Source organism: Phyllostomus hastatus, unplaced genomic scaffold (genome assembly GCF_019186645.2).
Source record: "Phyllostomus hastatus isolate PE091 unplaced genomic scaffold, TTU_PhHast_1.1 phas_contig_150, whole genome shotgun sequence".
Taxonomy (NCBI): domain Eukaryota; kingdom Metazoa; phylum Chordata; class Mammalia; order Chiroptera; family Phyllostomidae; genus Phyllostomus; species Phyllostomus hastatus.
Window position 1 is genome coordinate 39,927,791 of NW_025333611.1, and position 24,280 is coordinate 39,952,070.

At 45.4% G+C, this 24,280-nt stretch overlaps 1 protein-coding gene across 1 annotated transcript in view; it reads right to left on the reverse strand.

The window, feature by feature from the left end:
• The window catches only part of MAML1 (mastermind like transcriptional coactivator 1), a 44,702-nt gene extending 20,800 nt beyond the window's left edge, over positions 1-23,902 (reverse strand). The window contains exon 1 of the mRNA XM_045825821.1: positions 23,331-23,902. Within this exon, the coding sequence (XP_045681777.1) occupies positions 23,331-23,633 (303 nt within the window). The 5' untranslated portion in view covers positions 23,634-23,902. The remainder of the gene's footprint in view (positions 1-23,330) is intronic.
• Between the last annotated feature and the right edge of the window lie 378 nt (positions 23,903-24,280).

Below are 24,280 nucleotides of genomic sequence, written 5' to 3' on the forward strand. Positions count from 1 at the left end.
AAGGTCGGCTCTGGGGCTCTTTCTGTCCCGGGTCACAGTGACTCTGCCCACTGAGACTTTCTCCCCAACTCAAATTAACTGTCACTTCAGTAACACTCCTCCCAGGGACATGTGCATTTGGGGGGCATATTTCTAAATGAAAGACTTAAATTTCTTTAAGATTCAAAGGAATGGTGACATTGCAAGTTTCTGAACAGGTAGTATGGGAGACGTTTCAGAGCAAAATAAAGCTAACCACAACCCTTCACCGTGTAACTTGATAACACAACTCCCTCCTCCATTCCTTGGTCCCATTTTAGGTGAGAAAAAAGCAAATAAGGGACCAAAGACTTGCATTAAAAATCATGGTTAAGAGCCCTGGCCAGGAGGCCAAGTTAGCGAGAATGCTGTCCCAACCTGGTGGTCACAGGTTTGATTCCTGGTCAGGGCAGAGGCCTAGACTATGGATTCAATGTCTGGTTAGCGTGTGTATGGGAGGCAACTGATCATGTTTCTCTCTCTGCCCCTTCCCTGCGGCTCTCTCTCAAATCAATAAACATATCTTTGAGTAAGGATTATTTTAACAATCACAATTAGAGTACCCAGGACCTTAGGAGATTTTTTTTTCCCCTTTACTAAGCTCCAAAGTGCTGGCTATTATTAAAGATGTCCTGCTTTGTCTCAATTGATTGTTTTGCAATGAATGGACAGGAAGGGAGTGTGATTAGGGGTCAGGTCTTCACTCACTCTTTAGCTCTGGTCAACAGGTTAGCATCACTCCACTCATTCATACAGCAGATGAGAGACCTGCAACCAGGTTGGATTTATGTAGATATATAGCAGTAAAGTACACACACACACACACACACACACACACACACACACACACGGAGTGCATGCACACGCAAAGCCTATACAAATGGGATGGGGCTAATGCTCAGCAAAAATTTGTTACAAAAGGAGATGAAATGACTTTTCCTTACTCAACCTACAGTGAAATGGATGCAGAGCATCTGAGAGTCACAGAATATGCTCAGGTATGCCAACTAAGCATATATTTTCCCTTAAAGTCTCTTCTTTCTGATCCCCCAAATTTCTGTTGCCTTTTTGTTTTGTTTTTTGAAAAAGAAAGAGAGAGAGAGAGAGAGGGAAGGAGGGAGGGAGGGAGGGAAGGAGGGGGGAGAGGGAGAGGGAGGGAGGAGGGGGGAGAGGGAGAGGGAGGGAGGGAGAGAGAGAGAGAGAGAGAGAGAGAGAGAGAGAGAGAGAGAGAGAGAGAGAGAGAAGGGCTCTGAGATGCAGGAATCAGGTAGAAAAAGGCAGAGAAGTAAAAATTTCCAGGTACATGGCGGATACCTAGGAAGAAATACTTGTTGAAGGAATGACAGAGAGGGAGAAGGAGGCTAAGGGGGAAAAGGCCATGAACTCCAATGCATGTTCCTTGAGGCAAAAACCAACATATACCTTTCTCTCCCCAAATCCAAGTACTTTGTACAGGATTTGCGCACATAGAACACAAACGGTCTGCTTAACTGCTAAGTAAAAGAAGAACAAGGCGGGAGGGAAGGGCCTGAGGGGCTTGAACTATGACTTGGCCTTGGGTCCCTCCAGGGGAGGATGACCCCAGTGCTTGGTTCCCTCCAAAGGAGTGTGCTCTGGAGACAGCTGCATTCTGAACCTCAGTCTAAAAACAAAAGCCTGCCCTTCTTCTTATCCCTCAAAAAAAAAAAAAAAGGTGTGTGTGGGAGACACTGATGTTAGCCAGAGAGGGTGAAAGGGAAAGCACCCTTACAGAGCAGCAGACAGCCACCTGTGAAAGCCTCTGAGACTGTCATCCCATGAGTTCAGTCCGGAGTCCACACATGGACATGAAGGGCACGCACACGACAACTGCTGAAGACTCCAGCCAGCACCTTCCTGGTCAGGGGACACTGGAACTCCACTGAGGGGCTCTGCCCAGGAGGCCACCCCTCCCTCCCACAGCAGGCCCTCACCTGGCTTCTCCAGCCTTTCAAAGTCCTGTCCACTCCCTCACCACTTCTCCCTCTACCTTCCACTCACCTCCCTCTGCCATGATTCTCTCCTCTGCTCAGCTCTGACAAAAGCTTGGCACCTCCCACCTTTTCACCTCCCTCCTCCTCTACGTGGCATTCTGCACAGTGTTAATACAGCACAGCCAGACAGAGTCTGCATCCTGTGTGATCACAGACCAATTACTAAACATCTTGAGAAGCTTTGGTTCCTCATCTAAAAAAAGGGGGGGGGGGCAGGTTAGTCGATATTAATTCTTTTTTAGTCGATCTTAGTTCAACTCCTCATTGTTTATTTCTGCCTAGATTACTGAAATGGCTTCACACTGAGCTGTTTCTTTTCTCTGCTCTAACCCACCAGCCACAGTGCTGTCAGTGTGGTCTCTATGAAACGCATGTCTGAACCATTTCAAGTCCCTTCTTACTCCTTCGCCACTTAGTGGTGAAGTTCAAATTCCTTCACTGGGCACATAAGGGCCTGTTTGATCTGATCCCAACCAACTTTTCTGTTTCATACCCTAGTGTTCCCTTAAGGCCCCGAACTTAAACTGAACTCCTTTCAGAACTACCAATATGCCTCTAGCCTGGCAACCTCATACTAGTCCTTTAAGATTCAGCTCAAATATCGACTCCTCTGTAACATTTTCCCCCAACCACTTAACCCAAACCTAGTCAAACTTCTTACTGCATCCCCAAGTGCTCTAACAAACGTGGCACGTAGCACTCATGTCTCACACTCACGGTGAAGCACTGACGTCACGCTCTAAACACTCCAGACCTGTCTCTCTGCATTTCCCCCTCGACAGAGGACAAGTGCCTTGCCATTCTCACCCCAGTGCCAGGCCCTACACTCATCAGGCTGCAGGCGCCTGGAGACCAGTCCCAGAACAAACCCTCCCACCTTCCTCATCGTTCCCTTCCAGCCACTCTACTGTTCTCCAGCCTCGTGGACACCTGTCCTTCAGTTCCACAGGCTTGCTCTGTGCCCAGTCAAGGGGGCAGGCCTAGTTCACTTCATCTTCAGGACTGTCTACGGAGTTCGTGCTATGCTACTATCCCTGATTTCAAGATCAAGACGCTGAGGCTGAGAGAAGCTAAACAACTTGGAAAGTGAGCACAAACCAGGACTTGAACACAGGTCTATTTCTTTCAAAGTCATTTCTCAAAGTCCAACTTTTGTGACTGCTTCAAACGTGCCACCTTATCACCTCAAAATTATTTACTTTTCTTTCTCTCTTGTTGGAGAGGGAAGCATCTGCTTTTGTCTTTGCAAAGATTAATTCCCTTCAGCTTTACCTTCTTACTCTCTGTGGACCTGCCTCATCTAAGACGCCCTGCTCCTCCCTTCTCTCTCTCCCATGTCCTTCTCACACTCTTTCTCAGTGTGTTACAGAAGATTCTGCCGTGAGCTCACTGAGCCAACCCGCCCTACCTGGGCCCTGGGGTTATAGCAAGGGATAAAACAAACCCCTCACTCCCCTAGAGCCCACATTTTAGTTCTTCCTCTCCCTACCTCAAAAATAACTTTGATCTGTTTTGTTCCAGAGCAGTGGTTCTCAAAGTGTGACCCCAGACCAGGGGTACCAGCATCACCCAGGAACCTACTAGAAACGCATATACTCAGGCAGTGCCACAGTCTATGAAGTCAGGAACTTGCAGGGGCCCAGAAAAGTTTTAACAAGTAGTCACACTGAAAATAAATAAACAAGCGAAGCTAATTTTAGTAACATAGTTTACTTAACCTAACACATTATCATTTCAAATGTAACTGATATAAAACAACAAAGGTATTGTATGTGCATTCTTTCCTGGTACTAAGTTTTCAAAGTCCAGTGTGTAGTTAAAACCTTTGATACAATTCAGTTTGAGTTAGGCATATTTCAAGTGCATACAGACCCTGCTGTTGGTGGCCACTGCACTGGACAGCACAGCTCTGGAAACCTGCCTCAGACTTAGTTTCCAGGACAATGCCCTGCACAGGCCATCTGGGGCTGTCAGCATGAGAGAGAACCTCCTCAGAACCTGACCTCACACACTAGAAACACTGAACTGCAACACACCAAACCCCTCTGCACTGGGCCTTCCTCCCCTGAAGTCCTCGGTCCTGCTCCTCCCTTCTCTCTCTCCCATGTCCTTCTCACACTCTTTCTCAGCGTGTTACAGAAGACTCTGCCGTGAGCTCACTGAGCCAGCCCGCCCTACCTGGGCCCTGGGGTTATAGCAAGGGATAAAACAAACCCCTCACTCCCCTAGAGCCCACATTTTAGTTGGGTTTTGCTCCTGAGAACATGAGCAGTTTGTGAACTTATGATTTTAAATACAGTGCTCAGGAAAGGCTTCATGGAGAGAGAAAAGTGTGAGCTGCGGTTGGTCGGCAGGGCATAAGAGCCAGCTGTGCCAGCATATGGGGCACAGGGTCCAGGCCGAGGGGAGAGGTGGGGAGAACAGTGCAGAGGCAAGTGGGGGTGTGCCTGGGGGTAGGGGAAGGCTGGGGAGCATGAAGAGATGGTGCCAGAGGGGTGCGAGTGCTCCAGTGCACAGGACCTGGGGGCTCAGGGGAAGGGCTGACATCCCCTACATGAGATGGGGAGTCTGTGACGGGGTTGGCGCAGAGGACGAGAGCACTCCGGTGCCGGGTGGAGGAGAGCAGACTGCAGGAGAGCGGGCGCAGGCAGGGAGACAGATCAGGAGGCAATGATCCAGGTAAAAAAAACGATGACTGAGACCAGAGCAGCAGTGGCACAGTGGGACAAAAAGCGGCCAGTTCTGGGTGTGTGCTGAAGTCTGGGCTGCTGAGATTTGCTGATGGGTTCTGGCCCAAGGGTGTCAGAGAGAAGAATGTCCCTGGCAGGCTGGTATGTGGGTGAAGTACAGTGGGTGATGGCAGGTGGCCACAGAGAAGCCACGTGGGAGGGTTGTGTGTGGGCTAAGGATGGAGGTGGGCAGAGCGCATGCAGTGCCCACTTGGATTCCCAATTCCCAAAGGTGACTGCAGAGTCTGCCACTGGCTTTCTGTGCCACCCTCTGGTGTGCCACAGGTAACAGCATAGGAGTGTCAGTGTCCTTATCTGTCTCAGTCAGCTCCCAGGGCAGGGTCACTCCCTCGCTCACCTCCATCTTCTCAGCACCACGGTGAGACTTGACCTGTGATCACTGCTCAGTAAACAGACCCCTAAACATTCTGCCTTTTGGCTGGGACTAGCTTGTGTGCCAGACAAAAACACGCCATGGCTGACCAGGTCTTCTGGCAAAGGCTCATGCCTAACTAATTAATAGAGGTAATTAAGACATCAAAACCAACAATAAAATAAACATTTAAAAAGAAATCTCCTAGACCAATAAGAGGTCCCATTTATTAGGCACCTACTCTGTGCTAGGCAGAGCAACTCTGCAAAGCAGGTGTAATCATCATCTCACAGGGAAGGAAACTTAAGTTTGGCGGGAGCACAGTGAAGAGTGGTAACTAGCTCAGAGGCAATGCTGGAGAGAGAGAGAGAGAGAGAGAGAGTGAGTGTGTGTGTAGTGAGCACAGGAGAGACACTGCTCACATCTTAACGACCCTTGAAGAAGAGTAGAGAACGGGGTGCCGCATGAGCTGCAAACCTCCACTTGCAGTTTCATGGCTCCTAGGGGTGGCCAGGCTGATACAGTAGACAGAAATAGGTAAATTCTTAACTCTCCACGTAACTTATCCAGGCTGCACGCATGTGCTCAAACTATACTACAAAACCCAACTTCTGATATGGATTCTAAGCTTTCTCTGATAAAAACATCTAGGAAAGAAGTGTAAAAATGTTATGCTCTCTTGACATGAAATGGACGATCTGAAGGGGAAACCACCAACAGCCCAGCGACACCTTACGCAAAGCCCTGAAGGGACTGTGGCTCGAGACCTCTTCAGACTCGGAGCTAAGGTAGCTCCACATCTTGTGTCTCCCACAAAAAGTCACCAACAAGGCCCTGGCTGGTGTGGCTCGGTGGTTTGAGTGCCAGCCTGAGCACCAAAGGGTCTCCAGCTGGATTCCCAGTCAGGACACATGCCTGGGCTGTGAACCAGATCCCCAGTAGGGGGTGTGTGAGAGGCAACCACACATGGATGTTTCTCTCCCTCTCTTTCTCCCCCCTTTCCCTCTAAGTATAAGTAAAATTTAAAAAGAAAAAGCCCAACAAGGCCCACATAGCTAAATATCATTTCCCAGCAACACCTATCCTGCAACCCCTGATCCAGCTCAGGAGATATGTCAAAACCCAGAAACTCTTGACTCATCCCTAACTCCTCCTTCCCAAACTCCCTATCAATCACCAAATCCTGTTCATTTTACAATCTCATATCTCTGGAATCTGGCCTTCTCCTCTGTCTCCACACTGTCACTTTCTAGTTCCTCCTAATCATTTCTTGCTGAGCCCAATAAAATAGCATTCTAACTGGTCCCTCTGCTGCCAACTTCCTCTACCACCTGTGCTCACTCTTAACCCATCCCTGCACCACTGCAAAGATTACCGAAGGCACAAATGTGCACATGGTTCGCCATTATTTAAATCCTTTAACTGGCTCTCCAGAGAGCCAGTTCAAAAGAATCAGGCACGGGCTCTGTGCCATAATATGTGCAGACACCGTGTGTATCAACCTGGCTGAGACATGGGTGTATGTGAGGGTGCTTCTGGATGAAGGTCACACGAGAATTGGCAGACTGGTGTGAGTGGGCCTCATTTGGTCAGAGGAGGACCTGAACAGAACAAAAGACTGGTAAGAGGAATAAACCCCTCCTGCCTCAGTCTTCTTCTGCCTTCAGAACCAAACTGAATCATCAGCTGTGCTCAGGTCTCCACGGCTCCAATCCATCAGTTTCTACACAGCCATCTCCTAATGGTTTTATTTTTTGGAGAACCCTGCCCAGTCCAGTATGCAAGGCTTTCATGATTTAACATGTTTACATTTCTAGACTCAACCCACCCTTTTCATAACTATAATTTTCCTTTGCAATTAAAAAATGTTTTGTTGTCCCTGGACTGGTGTGGCTCAGTGGGTTGGGCACCGTCCTGTGAACTGAAAGGACACCCATTTGTTCCCAGTCAGGGCACATGTCTAGGTTGTGGGCCAGGTCCTCAGTTTGGGGCATATGAGCAGAAAGAGACGGATGATGTCCCTCTCCTCTCTTCCTACGCCCTCTCTATAAATAAATAAAATCTTTAAAAAGATTTTTGTTGTAAAAGGTACCATATATGTATGTAAGCATGTATAAGAGTACAAACAGTAATAATCGAATGAACACTATGTACCAACTGCTCAAGTTAAGAAATAACAACACCAGCCCTTAGAACTCTGGTAGTCGGTGTGGGCCCAGGACCAGCACTGGCATCACCCAGAAGGTTGAAAGTGCCCAACTGCAGCCTCCCCCACCTCTGCCTTAGAATCTGCATTTTAACAAGCTCTCCAGGAGATTCACATACACTCACTCCAAGAGGCTCTCCTTAGAAGCCCCCACACCCATTCTCTTCACTCCACCACATGTAACTAATGTTGTGATTCTGTGTTAGTTGTTTTTCTTTATTTTCTTTGGTGTTTTTCTTTATTTGTGTCTCAGGGACAATAAAGAAAAACAACTAACCCTCATGGAATCTGTACCCAAAGGAGAATCTGCCAATCTTGAAGGGAGAGGGCAGCCCTGTACCCACCAGATGGAGGCTCCAGGAGGGGCGAGTGGAGCAGTCTCGGTGGTGAGGTCTCACTTCCGCTTCTTTGGGAGGTGACGAGGCTCCTTTTGGGGAAGTCGTGAGCAAGGTCACCAGAGAGTCTTGGGGAACAGGGTTCGCCCCCTTTGGGCACCAGGGGCACCTGGCAGGACTGCAGTGTGGACCAGGCACTGGACATGCAGCAGCAGGGCGATCAGAGGGCGGGGGCTACTCTGTGCTCTCTGCCCCTAAGCCCGAGGACCCCCCCTCAGCCCTCAGGGAAACTGAGGACTGGCTGCGAGCGTCCTCAGCAGGATCTGAGCCAGGTTCTCCTAGGCATCTGTCCTTGGGCTAAGAAGATGGCCCGATGGAAGTGGGGGTCTTGGTGACAGCCTGTCTCTGAGGTGACAGGGCAGGGCTGTCACCCTGGGATTACCTTTCACCATCCACCAAGGGATCCCTTGTCATCTCTTGCAGGGTCTCCTGCTTCCTGTCGCACATGTCTTATTCTTTCTTGATTCAGTCTTTCTATTTTGGTGGGGGTACTTCTTGCAATAGCTCCTTGAGAAAGGGTATGTGGCAGTTAAAATTTTTTAAATCTTTAATCTCAAAAGTGTAACCCATTCCTGTATACTTTGGCTAGGTGTAGAATTATAGGTTTGTAATCATTTTCCTTCAGAATTTTTAAGGGATTGTACTATTACCTTCTTACTACTTCCTGTGTTGCTTCTGTGAAATCCAAAGAAATTCTGATTCTCAATATGTAACCTAGTACACTCCCTACCCTGGAAGCTCATAAAAGCTTTTAAACTCCATGTCCAGGAATTGTGTGACTAGCATGGGTCTGTCTTCCTCCCCAGTGACAGACACAGTGTGCCCTTTTCATCTAGCAGCTCATGCCCTTCGGTTCTCAAATTACTTTTTTAGTCATTTTCTCCCTGTTTTCTCTCTTCCTGTTATCTCTACCTCAGATTTCTCCAAATCTCAGATGCTGGATCTCCTACACTGGTCCTCTAATTTTCTTTTCTATTTTTCATCCATTTTGTATTTTTTCTTTACTTTTTTTGAAAATTACTTATATTTCATATGTATAGTATGTATAGTTCATACATACATTTTTTATTTTAAAAATATTTCCAAGAATTTGCTTTCTTAATTAAAAAGAAAACCTTGTTCCATGTACACAATATACCCTCTTATCTCTTTCATTAACACCTAATTGGCTAAAGCAAGTCCTAAGTCCAAGCCCCAAATCAAGGGATGGGGAAGTGTATACTCCGCCTGCTCTGAAGCTATGACAAGGGTGTGTTTACAATATGACCTAGAGAGGGAAGAACTGAGAGCTAACATTTAACCTAACCCCACACTACTAAGGGATACATCACCATCAATAACAGTGATTCATTTCAGCAGTGATACAAGTCAGGGGAGAGGTGGAACAGGAAAAGGGCAAGGAGATGTACAGTTAAAAAGCGTTCCATGTAGTCCTGGCTGGTGTGGCTCAGTGAACTAACTGAGTGCCAGCCTGTGAACCAAATGGTTGATTCCCAATCAGGGTACATGCCTGGGTCACAGGCCTAGTTCCTAGTGTGGGGCACACGAGAGGCAACCACACCTTGATATTTCTCTCTTTCTCCCTCCCTTCCCCTCTCTCTAAATAAAATCTTAAAAAAAAAAAGTGTTCCATGTAATTCTGATATATATGCCCTTCTGCCAGAGAGTGTCTTTGAGTGAAAATAATACACTAACCAGCAATTTGTTTCTAAAAAAACTTCTAATTTTTATAAAGTTCTTCATGTAAGATCTCATCTACAGAAGCTAAATGTCACAGCTGAAAGATAAAAAGCTTTGGTGCTGAACTTTGATTTGAATTCTGGCCCCACCACTGAGATGTCAACGGTGGGAAGTTAACCTGTGAGTCTTAGTTTCCTCACATGTAAAACTGGACATACTCATATCTATCATATAATAATACTGTGAGGACTGAATTACAATATATTTAAAGAGTATGGTCCTTTAAAAATGTTCTTGCTACCTGACCAGTTATTAGTATCACAGCAGAACTGATTAGATGCCATGATCCTGAGACAGGTGCATCATATATGGCAGGTCCCCCTTTACCCACGGAGGATGCTGTTCAAAACCCCCAGTGGGTGTCTGAAACCAGGGATAGTGCCAAGCCCTATACATACTATGTTTCTTTACCCTACAAATATACATCTATGGTGAAATTTAACTTATAAATTAGGCACAGTAAGTGATTAGTAATAATGAAATAAAGCAAGTATAACAAAGCACTGTAAAAGTTATAGGGATGTAGTCTCTAAATATCTTATTGTACTATACTCACTCTTCTTGTGTTGATGTGGGGTGATACAATGCCTATGTGACAAGATGAAGTGAGCTGAAGAAAGGCAACTATTTATATTCTGAGGACATATCAGGAGGATCATCTGCTCTGGGTGATTCCGGGTCATCAAGCCATGATGATGACAATGGTTGAATTTCAATAAAAACTTACAAGCTGTTTATTTCTGAGATTTTCCACTTAATATTTTCAGACCACAATCAACTGTGGGTAACTGAAACCATGGAAAGCAAAATCACAGTAACAAACGTGGACAAAGAGCAAAGTGCTATATGAGTAGCAGAGGCAGCTGAAGGCAGAATCCCAACAGCTGCCCCATTACACAGTAGATCACCTCCAGCCAGCTCGGGATTCCTTAATGGAAAGGTCCTGACCTCACTGGCTAATCAGCAACACTCAGAGACTTTGCTTTCCGACAAGGGAAGAGATGGTTTGTGGTCTCCTGGCTTTAGAAGAACTACCCCACCCTACTTTTCCTCCCCTGAACCACAACTCTCAGAGCCTACACTGTGCTAGACTGGGTTACCTGCTTGGAGGTAAAATTTTTCCACTTAGTTTACAATCTTTGGTCTCTCAGAAAATTTTCCCCTTAACACCTTTTAAAGATGAGGAAGTTGGAGCAGAGAGAATAAGTGTCATGCTTAAAGTCACACAATTACTTTAGACCAAAACTGTCACTGCATTTAGGTTTTTTGACTCCTGCCCCATAATTAGCTTTATCCCGTCTGCATGAGAATATTAAACTAATTTCCTTCTCCTCATTATCAGCACCCTCCTTCCCTGAGACACAGGGCCCACTGTCCTTTTGTTTTTGTTTAGATGGACAGACTTTATCCTTAAGTAGACAACAATAAAGGTACTATGCAGCAACAGAGAAAAATACATATAAACGTTTTTCTTGCCTTATATGCTATTTAGGAAGAGAATCACAGAATCTATCACCTTTCTTTGACTTTAAAATGACTCTAGTCTGTCTAATTTCATTGCCTTTATTAAGAAACTGGGAGGACTTCCGGCCAAGATAGAGGCACAGGTAGACACACTGTGACTCCTCGCACCACCAAGACAGGGACAACAACAATTTAGAAAAAGAGTAACAACCAGAACTGACAGAAAACTGAACTGTATGGAAGTTGGGCAACCAAGAAGGTAAAATATACATGTTCATCTAGACCGGTAGGAGGGTGTAGGTCAAAGAGCAGAGAGCATTGGGACCGGGCGCATAAGGCACCCAGGGTGCGCAAGACCGCAGCGGGGGGACCCTGAGCATCGAAGTGGCAGCTGACAGACCCCGGCCAAGGGCTGGCAACCAGCAGACTGAGCAAGGTGGCGATTGTGAAGCAAGGCACTGCACGCAACCCAGGATCACAGTGCTCGGAAATAGAACCTTGGGGCACTGACTGAAAATACCTATAGGGGTTGAGGTCAGGGAGAGACCCCCAGCCTTACAGGAGAGGTCGTTGGAAAGTCCCATGGGGTGCACGAGCCCACCCACTCGGGAATTGGCACCAGAGGGGCCCAGTTTGCTGGCGGAAGCGGCGGAGGGGACTGAGGTCCAAGGGAGAGCAGAGCGACTGCCGTTTTTACCTCTCGGACACCGCCCCCACATACAGTGTCACAACCCAGCCCCACCCTAGAGAACACCTAAGGCCCCGCCCCTCATATATAACAGGCTCAACCAGACCAAAGGAAAAAAAAAAGATGGCTCAAACAGAATGAAAGCCCCACAATCAGTACTTTTAAGTGACTAAGAGATAGCCAACCTACCAGATGCACAGTTCAAAGCACTGGTGATCAGGATGCTCACAGAATTGGTTGATTTTGGGCGCAAACTAGATGAAAAAATGAAGGCTACAATAAGTAAATTGAAGAAAAATGCACAGGGAACCAACAGTGATGGAATGAAAGCTGGGTCTCATATCAATAGAGTGGACCAGAAGGAAGAAAAAAACATACAATCAGAAAAGAATGAAGAAATAAGAATTCATAAAAATGAGAAGAGGCTTAGGAACCTCCAAGACATCTTTAAATGTTCCAACATCCGAACTATAGGGGTACCAGAAGGAGAAGAGGAAGAGCAACAAGTGGAAAACTTATTTGAACAAATAATAAAGAAGACCTTACCCATTATGGCAAAGGAAATAGACTTCCAGAAGTTCAGGAAGCTCAGAGAGTCCCAAAGAAGTTGGACCCAAGGAGGAACACACCAAGGCACATCATAATTACATTAGCCAAGGTCAAAATGAAGGAGAGAATCCTAGAAGCAGCAAGAAATAAGGAGACAGTCACCTACAAAGGAGTTCCCATCAGACTGTCAGCTGATTTCTCAAAAGACACCTTGCAGGCAAGAAGGGGCTGGAAAGAAGTATTCCAAGTCATGAAAGGCAAGGACCTACATCCTAGATTGCTCTATCCAGCAAAGATTTCATTTAGAATAGAAGGGTAGATAAAGTGCTTCTCAGATAAGGTCAAGTTAAAGGAGTTCATCATCACCAAGCCCTTATTATATGAAATGTTAAAGAGACTTATCTAAGAAAAATAAGATAAAAAACATGTATAGTAAAATGACAGCAAACTCACAATTATGAACAACCACACCTAACACAAAAAGAAAAAGAAACTAAGCAAACAACCAGAACAGGAACAGAACCACAGAAATGGAGATCACATGGAGGGTTAGCAACAGGGGAGTGGGAGGAGAGAGGGGGGAAAAGGTACAGAGGATAAGTAGCATAAATGGTAGGTAGAAAATAGACAGAGGGAGGGCAAGAATAGTATGGGGAATGTAGAAGCTCAAGAACTTGACACATGGACATGCACTAAAGGGGGGGAATGTGGGTGTGAGAGAGTGTGCAGAGTGGAAGGGAATAAAGGGAGGGAACTGGGACAACTGTAAAAACATAACCAATAAAATATATTTAAAAAAAGAAACCCTTAGGGCAACTAAATGTGTAAGAAAACAAGACCTATACATATGATGCTCATGAGAGACTCACTTCAGATCAAAAGACACATGCAAACTGAATGTATAGGAATGAAAAAAGGTATTTCATGCAAATACAATTTGTTTAAAAAGCTGGGGTAGCAATACTATATCAGACAAAATAGACATTAAAACAAAGGCTGTAACAAGACACAAAGAAGGATCCAGCAATTCCACTTCTGGGTATTTATCTAAAGAAACCCCAAACACTAATCGGACACAGGCATCCCTACATTCACTGCAGCAGTATTTACAATGGCCAAGATATGGAAGCAGCCTGTATGTTTATCTACAGACAAATGGATGAAGAAGGTGTGGTGCATACATACACACAATGGAATGTTAGTCAGTAAGCAGTAAAAAGAAATCCACGTCCATCCACATTGCCATTTGTGACAATGTGGATGGACTTGGTCCTAGATGGTATTATGCTACATAAAACAAGTCAGAAAAAGACAAATACCACATGATTTCACTTATATTTGGAATCTGAAACAATAACATAAACAAACAAAACAGAAACAAACTCATAGATACAGAGAACAAATTGTTAGTTGCCAGATGGGAGAGGGGACAGAGAATGGGTGAAAAGGAGAAGGGATTAAGAAGTACACACTGGTGGTTGTTACAAGATAGTCACAGGGAGGTAAAGTGCAGCACAGGGAATGAAGGTGATACTACTGTGGTAACTCCGTACAGGGCCAGGTGGGTGCTGGGCTTGCTGGGTGATCACTCCGGAATGAACACAACATTGTATATCAAGTGTAATTGAAAAATTTTTTAAAACTCAAAAAAGAAACTCATCATTGCTGGAAAATTTTTAGAGTATGTGGTTTGTAAAATTATAGTTTTTATCTTTTTATAATTTTTTAAATTTAAAAAAATTGTGGTCAAAACCCGTATCATAAAAACTTACTATCTTAATCTTTCTTATATGTACAGTACAATAGTGCAAGCTATATATGCACACCATTGTGCAACAAATCTCCAGAACTTCTTCATCTTGCAAAACTGAAGCTGGCCCTGGAGGGTGTGGCTCAGTGGGTTGAGTGCCAGCCTGTGGGCCAAAGCAACGTTGATTCAATTCCCAGTTGGGCACATACCTGGGTTACGACAGGCCAGATGCCCAGTGCGGGACTCGCAAGAGGCAACTGGTCAATGTTTCTCTCCCTCTCTTTTTCCCTCCCTTCCCTTCCCTCTAAAAAGTAAAATCTTAAAAACAAACAAACAAACAAAAAACTGAAGCTCTACACCCATTAAACAATTTCCCCTTTCCCCTGCCCTCCAGTCCTGACAACTAGCATTCCTCTTGGTTTGTAAGAGTTCAACTGTTTTAGATATCTCCCGTAAGTGGAACCATTCAGTGCTTGTCTTTGTGCAACTGGCTTGTTTTACTCTGCACACTGTTCTCAAGGTTTTCTCCATGCTTTAGCATGTAACATGATACCTTTCTTTTTAAGGGTGAATAATACCCCACTGTGTGTATACACATTTTCTTTATACATTCATTCATCTGTCTATGGAAACTCAGGACTGTGTCCACCACCTCTCAGTGACGTGAACAAGGCTGCAATGAACACAGGGGTACAACTCTGGGCCTACTGTCTTACCTCTACTAAAACCATTTTTGAAATGATCCTGGCCTAAAAGCAGACAGCTATGGATTCCCAATTCAGAGCTCCTTCCACAGTATCACTAACATTCACTCAACATACACTCGCTGACTGCCAAACATGTGGCAGGTAAGGTGCTAGACTTTTGGTCTTGCTCTCAGGTTGTGCACAGGCTAATGGAAAGCAGGCAAGCAAGCTCATGAAAGCTCAGTGTGGTTGTTCTGACAGAGTTTAAGCGCCAAGCCCAGCATGAGGTTGGGCACAGAGAAGGGGTCCTGGGGAGATGATGCCACATGACCTGAGCTCTGAATGGGGAGGAGGTGTCAGACATTACAAGGCTGGGGAAGGGCATACATGTGAAGACACTAAGAGAAATCAGGCTATTTTCAAAGACCCACATGCAAACTGCTTTGGGGACCTATTACACATGGGCATCACTCACATGCCATGTGCCACCGGTGACAAGCTCCTCCAAATGCTTACCCTTGACGAGCCTCTCCTGCTGCTCTGTTGGACAGAAGAGTTCCCTACTGCCTTTAGAGGCCTTGAGCACTCAGGTTGCCTAAGCTTGGCCTGTGAGTTACAATGCTTTGAATCCAGATATACCAGAGTGGGCAGCAAGAGTTATGGTATTTTTCAATTAAAAACATCTCTCTTCTTGCCCTGACCACTGTGACTCAGTTAGTTGGGTCTTGTGCCACAAAGTGAAAGGTCACCAGTTCCATTCCTGGTCAGGGCACATGCCTGGGTTGTGGGATCAGTCCCCATGGGGGACGTGCGAGAGGCAACCAATCGATGGTCCCCTCTCACATAATGTTTCTCTCCCTCTAAAAAGAAATAATTAAATCTTTAAAATATAAATACATACATACATACATACATACACACAAACCTCTCCTCCACCTTCCACTAATGAAATAAGGTATAGCTCTCCAAAGACCACTCCACAACAGAGCAGAGAGGACATGAGAAAGGAGCAGGAAGGCGATGTGTCGTGCCTTCCAGACACTGACACCCAGGACAAGCTCCATCCTCGTGAGCACCTTCCCTCAGAACTCAGAAGTGCAGTGGTTGTCATGGGGGTGTATGTTATCACACATAGTTGAAAAAGGAAGTTGAAACTTTTTCTGACAGAAAGCTGAGTCTGACTCGGCTGATTAATTTGACGATGAAGACAAGACTGGGTTTGCCCATTAGGTTGTATACTAGACATTTTCTACACACAACATGCTACAGTATCAGCTCCAAGGTTTTGATGAAAACAGACAGAAGTATTTCATCAAAAACAATTATATTGGCAAATATGTATGGAAATAAACAGTATTTTGATTTTCCCAACCAATTTTGGGTATATTAGGTTAAACAAAGTACTGCTGTGTGAAAGAACAGGTATAATCAATTAATTAAAAAATTTAAATTAAAAAAGGTCAATCATAAGATTTGATAAACACTTTGTACTATATTCCTTAATAATTGAGAAAAGTGAATGACTAATGACTAGTTTAATCTTTCTGTAAGCCACATGGTTTCTAATTCTTTGCTTTCAATAAAACTAAAAGTACACCTAACCAAGTTGTCAGCTAATTAGTAAACTAATTTTTTTATGATATGACACTGTGATTTTTGGAATACAACTCAAGTTTCAAAAAAATTAAATAACATTGCTATAAATTCCTTCCTTTCCTTTATATTTATTTATGTAAACAATGACTTATGGGGCTTAAATTTATAAAAAACAAAAAACCAGAAATAGAATTGAGAACTATTTCATCAAGAAGTAACATCCATGCTTAGGTGAACAAAATGAGGGGAAGCTTCATTCCTCTCATTAAGGAAGGAAGTTGTTTCTTTGTTTTTGTTTTTTTATCTTCATTTGAAGACATGCTCACTGATTTCAAAGTGAGGGAACGGAGGGAAAGACAAAAGAAGTGAAATATCAATGTGAGAGAGAAACACTGATCAGCTGCCTCGATCAGCTGCCTCTCAGTATGCCGGGAACAACTCACAACCTAGGCATGTGCCCTGACCGGAATCCAGCTTGTGACCTTTTGGTTTATAGGACCATGCTCCAACCAACTGAGCCACACCAGCTAAGGCAGAAGGCACTTCTAATTAACTTGTACTTTTTTACTTAGTAATTATTTTTTTAAAGATTTTATTTCTTTATTTTTAGAGAGGGGAAGAGAGGGAGAAAGAGGGGGAGTGAAACATCAATATGTGGTCACCTCTCATGCACCCCCTTGCTGGGGACCTAGCCTGCAACCCAGGCATGTGCCCTGACCGGGAATCAAACCAGCAACTCTTTGGTTCACAGGCCTGCACTCAATCCACTGAGCTACACCAGCCAGAGCTGCTTAATAATTATTTATAAAAATTTATAACGCATTTGTTTTGTTGTGTACTACTATAACTCTACTTATGGAAATAAGGAACATTCGAAACACACAAAATCTTATAATGCTTGTGAAAGGCAACTGACTGATGTTTCCCTCTCACACAGATGTTTTTCTTTCTAAAAAAATTTTCTTTGAAGTTTGCATAGAGCTTTATGGTCAAAGTAATTTGAAGTTTTTAATTTCAGTTTTTATACCTTTTTTGTTTGGAAAAAATATGCTAGAATTCAGTATGTTAGAATAAAACTATGTGGGGCATGTGTAAACGAAATGCAACTTCCAGGAGAAAAAGGAATGATTTTAAAGTTCTGTTAAAGAAAAGCATTCTTTAAATGACTGATGAAAGCATATCATTATGGTATTCAGATTTCATTGGCTAAATTTTAAAAAGTGATGTAACTTTTATTTTTAAATGTTAATATTTATAATTCTTTGAAAGTGACATCCCTTGTAACTATAAACATCACTTTCCTTGTTTTTTCCTCTTTTTTAAATAGTTGATTCATATTAAATTAAATATATTTAGCATTTTATAAGGCTCTGTGTTACATAAATTTCTTATTTCGTATATTTCATTTAATAAATTCAGTTATGGTGGCTTGGTATATGATTAACACAATAAATACACTATAATTTTTAATAAGCTTAAAAACTTAGGATGATAAGCTTTGGATGTCAACATAAAAATGTGTGAGGGGGTTTGCAATGCTTCAAAATTTAGTCCAAACACCCAAAGTCAAATATATGGCTTTTCATGATTGGACTCCCACCTTTCCAGCCTTATCATCTAGCCTCTGGCACTTGAAGCCCCAAATTCAAAGAACTACTCATTGTCACAATTTTGTGCTTTTGCTTTTTTCCCCCAAGGGATCAGAGTCCTATTATATGCCCCCTGTTAAGAGCTCAGGTCTCCATGCATATTAGCATATTAAAGGCTTGGAAATGTCCTAAATAAAGGAAACTGTTTAAGTTTGTTCATTCCAGTGCCTCCTAAATTTGTTCAACTCTAGGACTCTTAATATAGCTCCTAAAATTAGAGTTCCCTGGAACACCCTTTGGGAAAAGCATCTGGCAAAATATTAAGACCCATTTTAAAAGCCAAATCTTTTTAAAAAGATATTATTTATTTATTTTTAGAGAGAGGAAGGGAAGGAGAAAGGGAGAGAAACATCAATGTGTGGTTGCCTCTCCAGCACTCCCCACTGGGGACCTGGCCCACAACCCAGGAATGTGCCCTGACTGGGAATCGACCAGTGACCTTTCGGTTCGAAGGCCAGGGCTCATTCCACACAGCCATATCAGCCAGGGCTAAAAGCCAAACTTCACTCAAAGAGGCATCCCCCACCCAATATTCCCACAGGCTTTGAAGCCCTCAATGTGGCTCTGCAATGACCCAGTTTCTACCTACTTCCTATTAGGCTGATGACACAGTTCCTGTACCACCCTAACTCCTGGATCCCACCCCTCTCCCCTCCCAGCAGGAGATCCAGGGTGACTGAACATGTGACCAACTAAAAGCTGGAAGTTCAGGGAAGGACTAGGTCAGGGGTGTCAAACTCATTTTCACCAGGGGCCACATCAGCCTCACAGTTGCTTTCAAAGGGCTGAATGTAATTTCAACTCCTTAACAGTTAAGGAGTAGTTACATTTATACAGTCCAAAATTATTTTGGCCCTTTGAAGGCAACGGAGAGACTGATGTGGCCCCTGGTGAAAATGAGTTTGATACTCCTGGACTAGGCCAATTCCCAGGTCTCTACCTTGGGTTAGGGAAAACACTCCAAAGGAAGGTAAGATTGGCAGGAAAAAGGGAGAGTCTATTTTGGACATGTGGGAAATCAAAGTGGGAATGTCCAGGAGAGAGCTGGAAGTGCTGACCTGAACCCTGGAAGATAGCTCTGGAAAATCTTCTTACTACAGACGACAGCTGAGGCCATGCAGGGAGCCAATGACATTACCCAGGAAAAGAAGCCTGAGTGAAAAAAGTAAGTGTGTATGAAGGTGTATTTGCTGGGGAACAGTAATTGGGAATTCCCCTCAGCTGTGGCCCTCTCTTTCCCCTCCAATATGGCTAGTCCTGACAAGCGAGGCGCCTCTGCTCTCAGGAGTTGTCCAGAGCCCGTCTACCTCCAGCCTCATCAAGCACCAGAACCACCTTTCAAAATTAAATCATATCATGTCACGTTCCTGCTGTTTTGCTCCCACTGCACTTGACGTGATCCTCCAGTCCCCACCTCTCACATGGGCTGCCTACTGGCCACACTGACCTTTCAGTTCTTCATGTCTCAGAGACTGTGCTGGTGGGTCCACATGGAATGTTCTCAGACTTTCTGCTGACTGATAGCCTCCTGTTATTCAGGCCCAAATTAAGACAAAATGTCTTATCTAAAGCTGCTACTGTAAATCACTCAGTATCATACTACTCTTCATTTTTCCTAGCATTTATTACAATAAAAAATTAAGTTTTAAAATTACTGACTTCCTTCCCTATGTGAACAGTTTTAATTTATCCTGTTCACTACTGTATTTCTAGTGCCTAAAATATGCTCTGGCCCACAGTAGGCACTTAAATATTTGTTGCATGATTTATAACGGAAAGCAGGAAGGAGACTAAGAAAAAACAGAAAGCTGGAAGGAAAATCAGAAGAGGGTGGAAGCTAAGAGAAGAGTCTTAAGAAGGAGGAAGTCAAGAAGAATGATGACTAAGAAGCCACTAAATTTGGCAACTCCATCTTTGGTGTCCTTTAAAGAGGCGACTTCAGAAAAGTAGAAGAGGTAGAAGGCAAATCACAATGGGCTCATGAGTAAATGGGAAGTTCAATGGAAAGGGCAAAGGGAAGGAAGAAGATGGAACACTATTCTGAGGGTGAGAAAGACAAAAGAAAGAATAGTTGCTTGTGCTTTTGAGCTGAAGGGAAGGATGTAGTGGAAAGGGGAATACTGCAGATGAAGAAGGAAAGAGGGCGTGAGGACGAGGCCCCAGATGTTACAGGAAGAGGTGAGTTCCCAAAGCCACATCAGTCATCTTTTCTCTGGAGCTGTCCCATGTGACTGCAGTGCCATGTGTGTTTTATGTTCAGGAATATCTACTCCCTGGAAATCATTTGTTATTTGTATAATTCTCACATAATTTTAGTCTATAAAATCATTATTAAAAATCTGCACACCTTTCCTAACTCTTAGAAGGTACAGGTACCCATTGGAGTGTGGAGTGTTTGTGGGTAGAGAGCCATGAGGTGTGCAGCATCCTCTAAGGTGGTTCAGAGAATAAAAGTTTTAGAGAGGGGGAGGGGAAGAAGAGGGGGAGGGGAGTTGGGGGAGGGGAGAGATGGTGAGAGGGAAGGGGAGAAGAAGAGAAAGGGGGGAGGGAAGGGGAAAAGGAGAGAGGGCAGGGGGCAGAGAAAGGGGGAGGAGAGGAAGTTAGAGGGGAAGGGAGGGGGAAAGAGAGGGAGTGAGGGAGAACAAAGGTGGGGGGAGATGGGGGGAGAAGGAGGAAAAGGGTGAGTAGTACAGAGAAGAGAGAAGGTAGTACACAAGCAAATGGAAGGCAAATGGAAAGCAAATGGGGCACACTGGTGACAGTGGGTAGAATGCAAGCGAAGGATATGTAGATGTTCTTTGTAATATTTGTGAAGGTTTGCTGTTTTAAATTATGCACAAATAAAAATTCTGCACACCTAAGTTAAGAAGGGAAGGCAGCTTCCAGGAAACCGAAAATGTGGCATGCAACTGTCAAATTCCTACATAGACTATCTCAAGTACTGAAGGAGTAGGCAGCAAAAGAATAACATTGGTGGATGAATGGACAAGGTATAAACCCTTAAAGTGTTTTACTAAATGGAAATGTTCAAGCTATTGTAAAAGACTATTTTCACTACAAAATGAATATTCCTATCAAGTGGGAAGGTACCTCTATAATCTAGCATTCCTAACAAAAAGAAGCCCCCCCTTGCTGCCACGGTGTGTGAGAGTGCACGCAGCAGAATGAACACCTAACACAGAGGGGATCCCGCTTCAGACCCATCTTTAACAGAGTCAGCAGACGGTGTGGGAAAGGCCTTGCCGTGGGGGGACAGCTGACGAGAAGAAAACACCTAGAGGTAAACTCTGTTGGTAAATCTAATTCCTTTGCAGCTGTACAAACAGTCTGTGTATGGTAACTGGAGTTATGAAACAGCTGCCTACAAGTGCTTCAGTATAACTGGAAAAGAAGTAAGAAGTAACATTCCTTATAATTAGATTAAATGCATTTTTCAACTATCAAAAATAACCATAACAGGCACCTTCTCCTCTCTTCAAGCCCAAATCCTACCTGGGTCAGGACTCTCACCCTAGAAGGAGCCACTAAAACAGAAACCACTGCCACTGTCTCAGGGACACTGATCCTCCCATCGCTGTCATCCTGCCCACCCCCTTCCAAGACCTAGAGCTCGGCCAGACCCACTTCACACTGACATTAAAGGGGCCCTCTTTCTAGTAGGGAGAGAAGGACCCTTCCACTTCGAAGTTTAAACTCATGAAATCCAAGGCTCAAGGTTGAACGTGATAAGACAACCAATCCAGCACGGCACATCTGATCAGGCTCTGACACCCAAAGAAATAGCTGATAAACTAGATTCAAGTTCTAACACACTGAGAATCAATTTATCTTCAAACAATATACCAAATTTCTCTCCAATCCAGTAATCCAGTACTAAAATATCATGTAGCGTCTAAACTCTCACTCCCTTTAAGCAAACTGAATCATCACTAATATACTTTCTAGAGGGTGTTTAAGGCAACTATCTGCATGTAAGCTAAGATTTTTAGGAGCTTTCATTAATTACTTAAATTGGAATGAGCCCCACTCCCCTTCAAGTCTTTGCTTAAAACAAGAGTTGTGAGTAAAGGCATCATAAAATTAAAGCCATTTTGCTTTTTGAGGTTAGCACAGAGGAGGATAATTACTAAATATTAACAAGTTTAAGATCCAACACTCAACAAACCTGCAGCTAGAACCTAAGTTGTGTAAGGAACATCGAGTCCAACCCTGACCTGCCTCCCAGGATTTCCAGTCCAGTTCGAGAAACGTGGCCAAAGCAGTATGCAACCATGTGCTAAAAATAAACAACACAGATGAGTTTCCTAAATGTTCTGACAAAGTGGGTTCTGACTGCTGTGGGCCAGTGTAGTTAGAAACTCAATTCGAGGAGAAGAAGATGAGTTAGATCTGAAGGATGGCAGGGTACTCCGAGGTTGGAGGAGGGTCCTTTCCTCTCGAGAAAATATTTTCACTTCCACAACCATTTCTTTTGAAGCTTGTAAGAATCCAAAAGGATAAGAAGCTAAGCATATCTGCGGTTTCCAGATGAGAAAAGTAAGGACAAGAAGACCTGACCAGCTGGTGAGTAATAATCAATGAAATGTCCAGCAGCCCAGACTGATGTGGGAGAGAATATGGAAAATAATTCAATCAGATTACAGAACCTGTGGGGGACACAGCATTTGGAGACGGAATTAAGGACCAAATGCCTAAAGGCCAGTTAGGAACGGGCACTGCCACAGCCCAGGTGAAGACAGGAACTGAAAAATGCACGGAACAAATCAGATTAGTAACAGTTGTTTTAAATTTTAAATCACCACCACCACCAACAACAAACCCTTGGTTCTCTCCTTTTTATAAATCAGTTTCAGGAAAGAAAGCCTCTAACCGCAAACCCCCCAAATAGCTACTGAGAACCCAAAGGGCATAATAATTTACCAACAAACTCTATAATATCATCAGAAATTTTAAAAAGACTCGTAAATGAAGGCTGGAATTGTCTACAATATTGCTGCAATCGCAAATTCACAAATTTCAGGGTTGCCTATGCAATTCAAAGGCTTCCGAAGACTTTGGATGTCTCCATTCAGAAGTTTGATTTCACCCAATGAAGGCTGACCGACTTCCATACGCGAGTCATGAACCAGCAAACAGCGAGCACCCAATAAACATCTGCAGAGTAAGGGAGGGAACGTCACGGGCTTTCTAAGGCCAGTGTGTTTAAGGAAAGTTCTCAAAATTTCGGAATCAAGTCTGGGAGAAAAACCTTTCAGCTGCTGTTCACTAGCCTTCCCAACCGGAGCCGTAACGTAAGGTCTTCACAGTCATGTTTTCCTAAACTAATGCCACTGTGCCATTTGCCGCAGGTGACAACCGCTTGGTCCCTGCCAGGACCGCCCGGAGCCAGGCCCGGGGAGCCGCAGGCACCCGGCGGTCCTGCAGCGGCGCGAGCGGCGGCAGGGGCAGCGTCTCCGCGCCCCGCGCACTACTCACCGCGACAGGACGGCCGTGCTCTGGGCCATCGGCGGCGTCGAGGCGTGGGGCCGGGGCTGGCGGCGGGGCGGGTGGCTGCCGGTGCTTGCCGGCGCGCTTGGCCTTGGCCTGGATACAGCGCTGGTGCAGGGCAAAGGTGTGCTGGCGCTCGAGCTCCAGGCGCTCGGGCGACACAGCCTCGTATCGGGCCTCGCAGGTACTGTGGTGGCGCCGGCACAGCTCGATGCGCCGACGGAGGCGCTCCATGACCGCACTGTGCCGCGGCAGCGCGAACTCCGCCATGGGGCAGGTGGGCAGCACCATGGGCCGCGAGCGGCACGGGCCGGGCCCGGAGAGAGCCTCTCGGGCCGGCTGGAACTGCGGGCTCCGCTCCCCGCCGGGGGCTGGCCGCCTCACGGCCGCGCCATGGCCCCGCGAGATGCGGGGCGGGCTTGCGCGCGGCGGCGGGCCTTCCTGCGGCCCCGCTCGGCCCGACCCCGGCCGGCACTCGCTGCCCACCTCAGACCTCGGCCAGGCCCCGCCGCCCCAGGCCCATTGTTTTCCGCGCCGCCGTCGCCGCCATCTTAAAATTGTTTTCAGGGCTCTCGGAAGAGGGCGGGACCCCGGCAGGCGACCGTGGCGTCATGGCTGACGAGCAGCGGCTGCGACCAATCAGAGTAGACACCGAGAGCCGCCTGAGGGGCGGGGCCAGCGCGCTGGAGGTGCAGCGGGGCTCGGGTGCGGAGTTTAAAAGCCGAGAGGCGGGCCTCTAGGCTTGGGCACGCCGCCAAGTGTGACGCACTGGGTCCCGCCCAGATCACCGCCCCCCCGCGGGCAGGCCCTTCCGGGTCCGATGTGGAACGCTGGGCAGTGAGCGCGGTGCGACCGGCCGGACCCCGGCGTTCCCCGGCCCCTGTGCGTCTCACCATTTTCCTCCTCGGCGGCATTTCTGAAGTTGGCTCAGATAAACT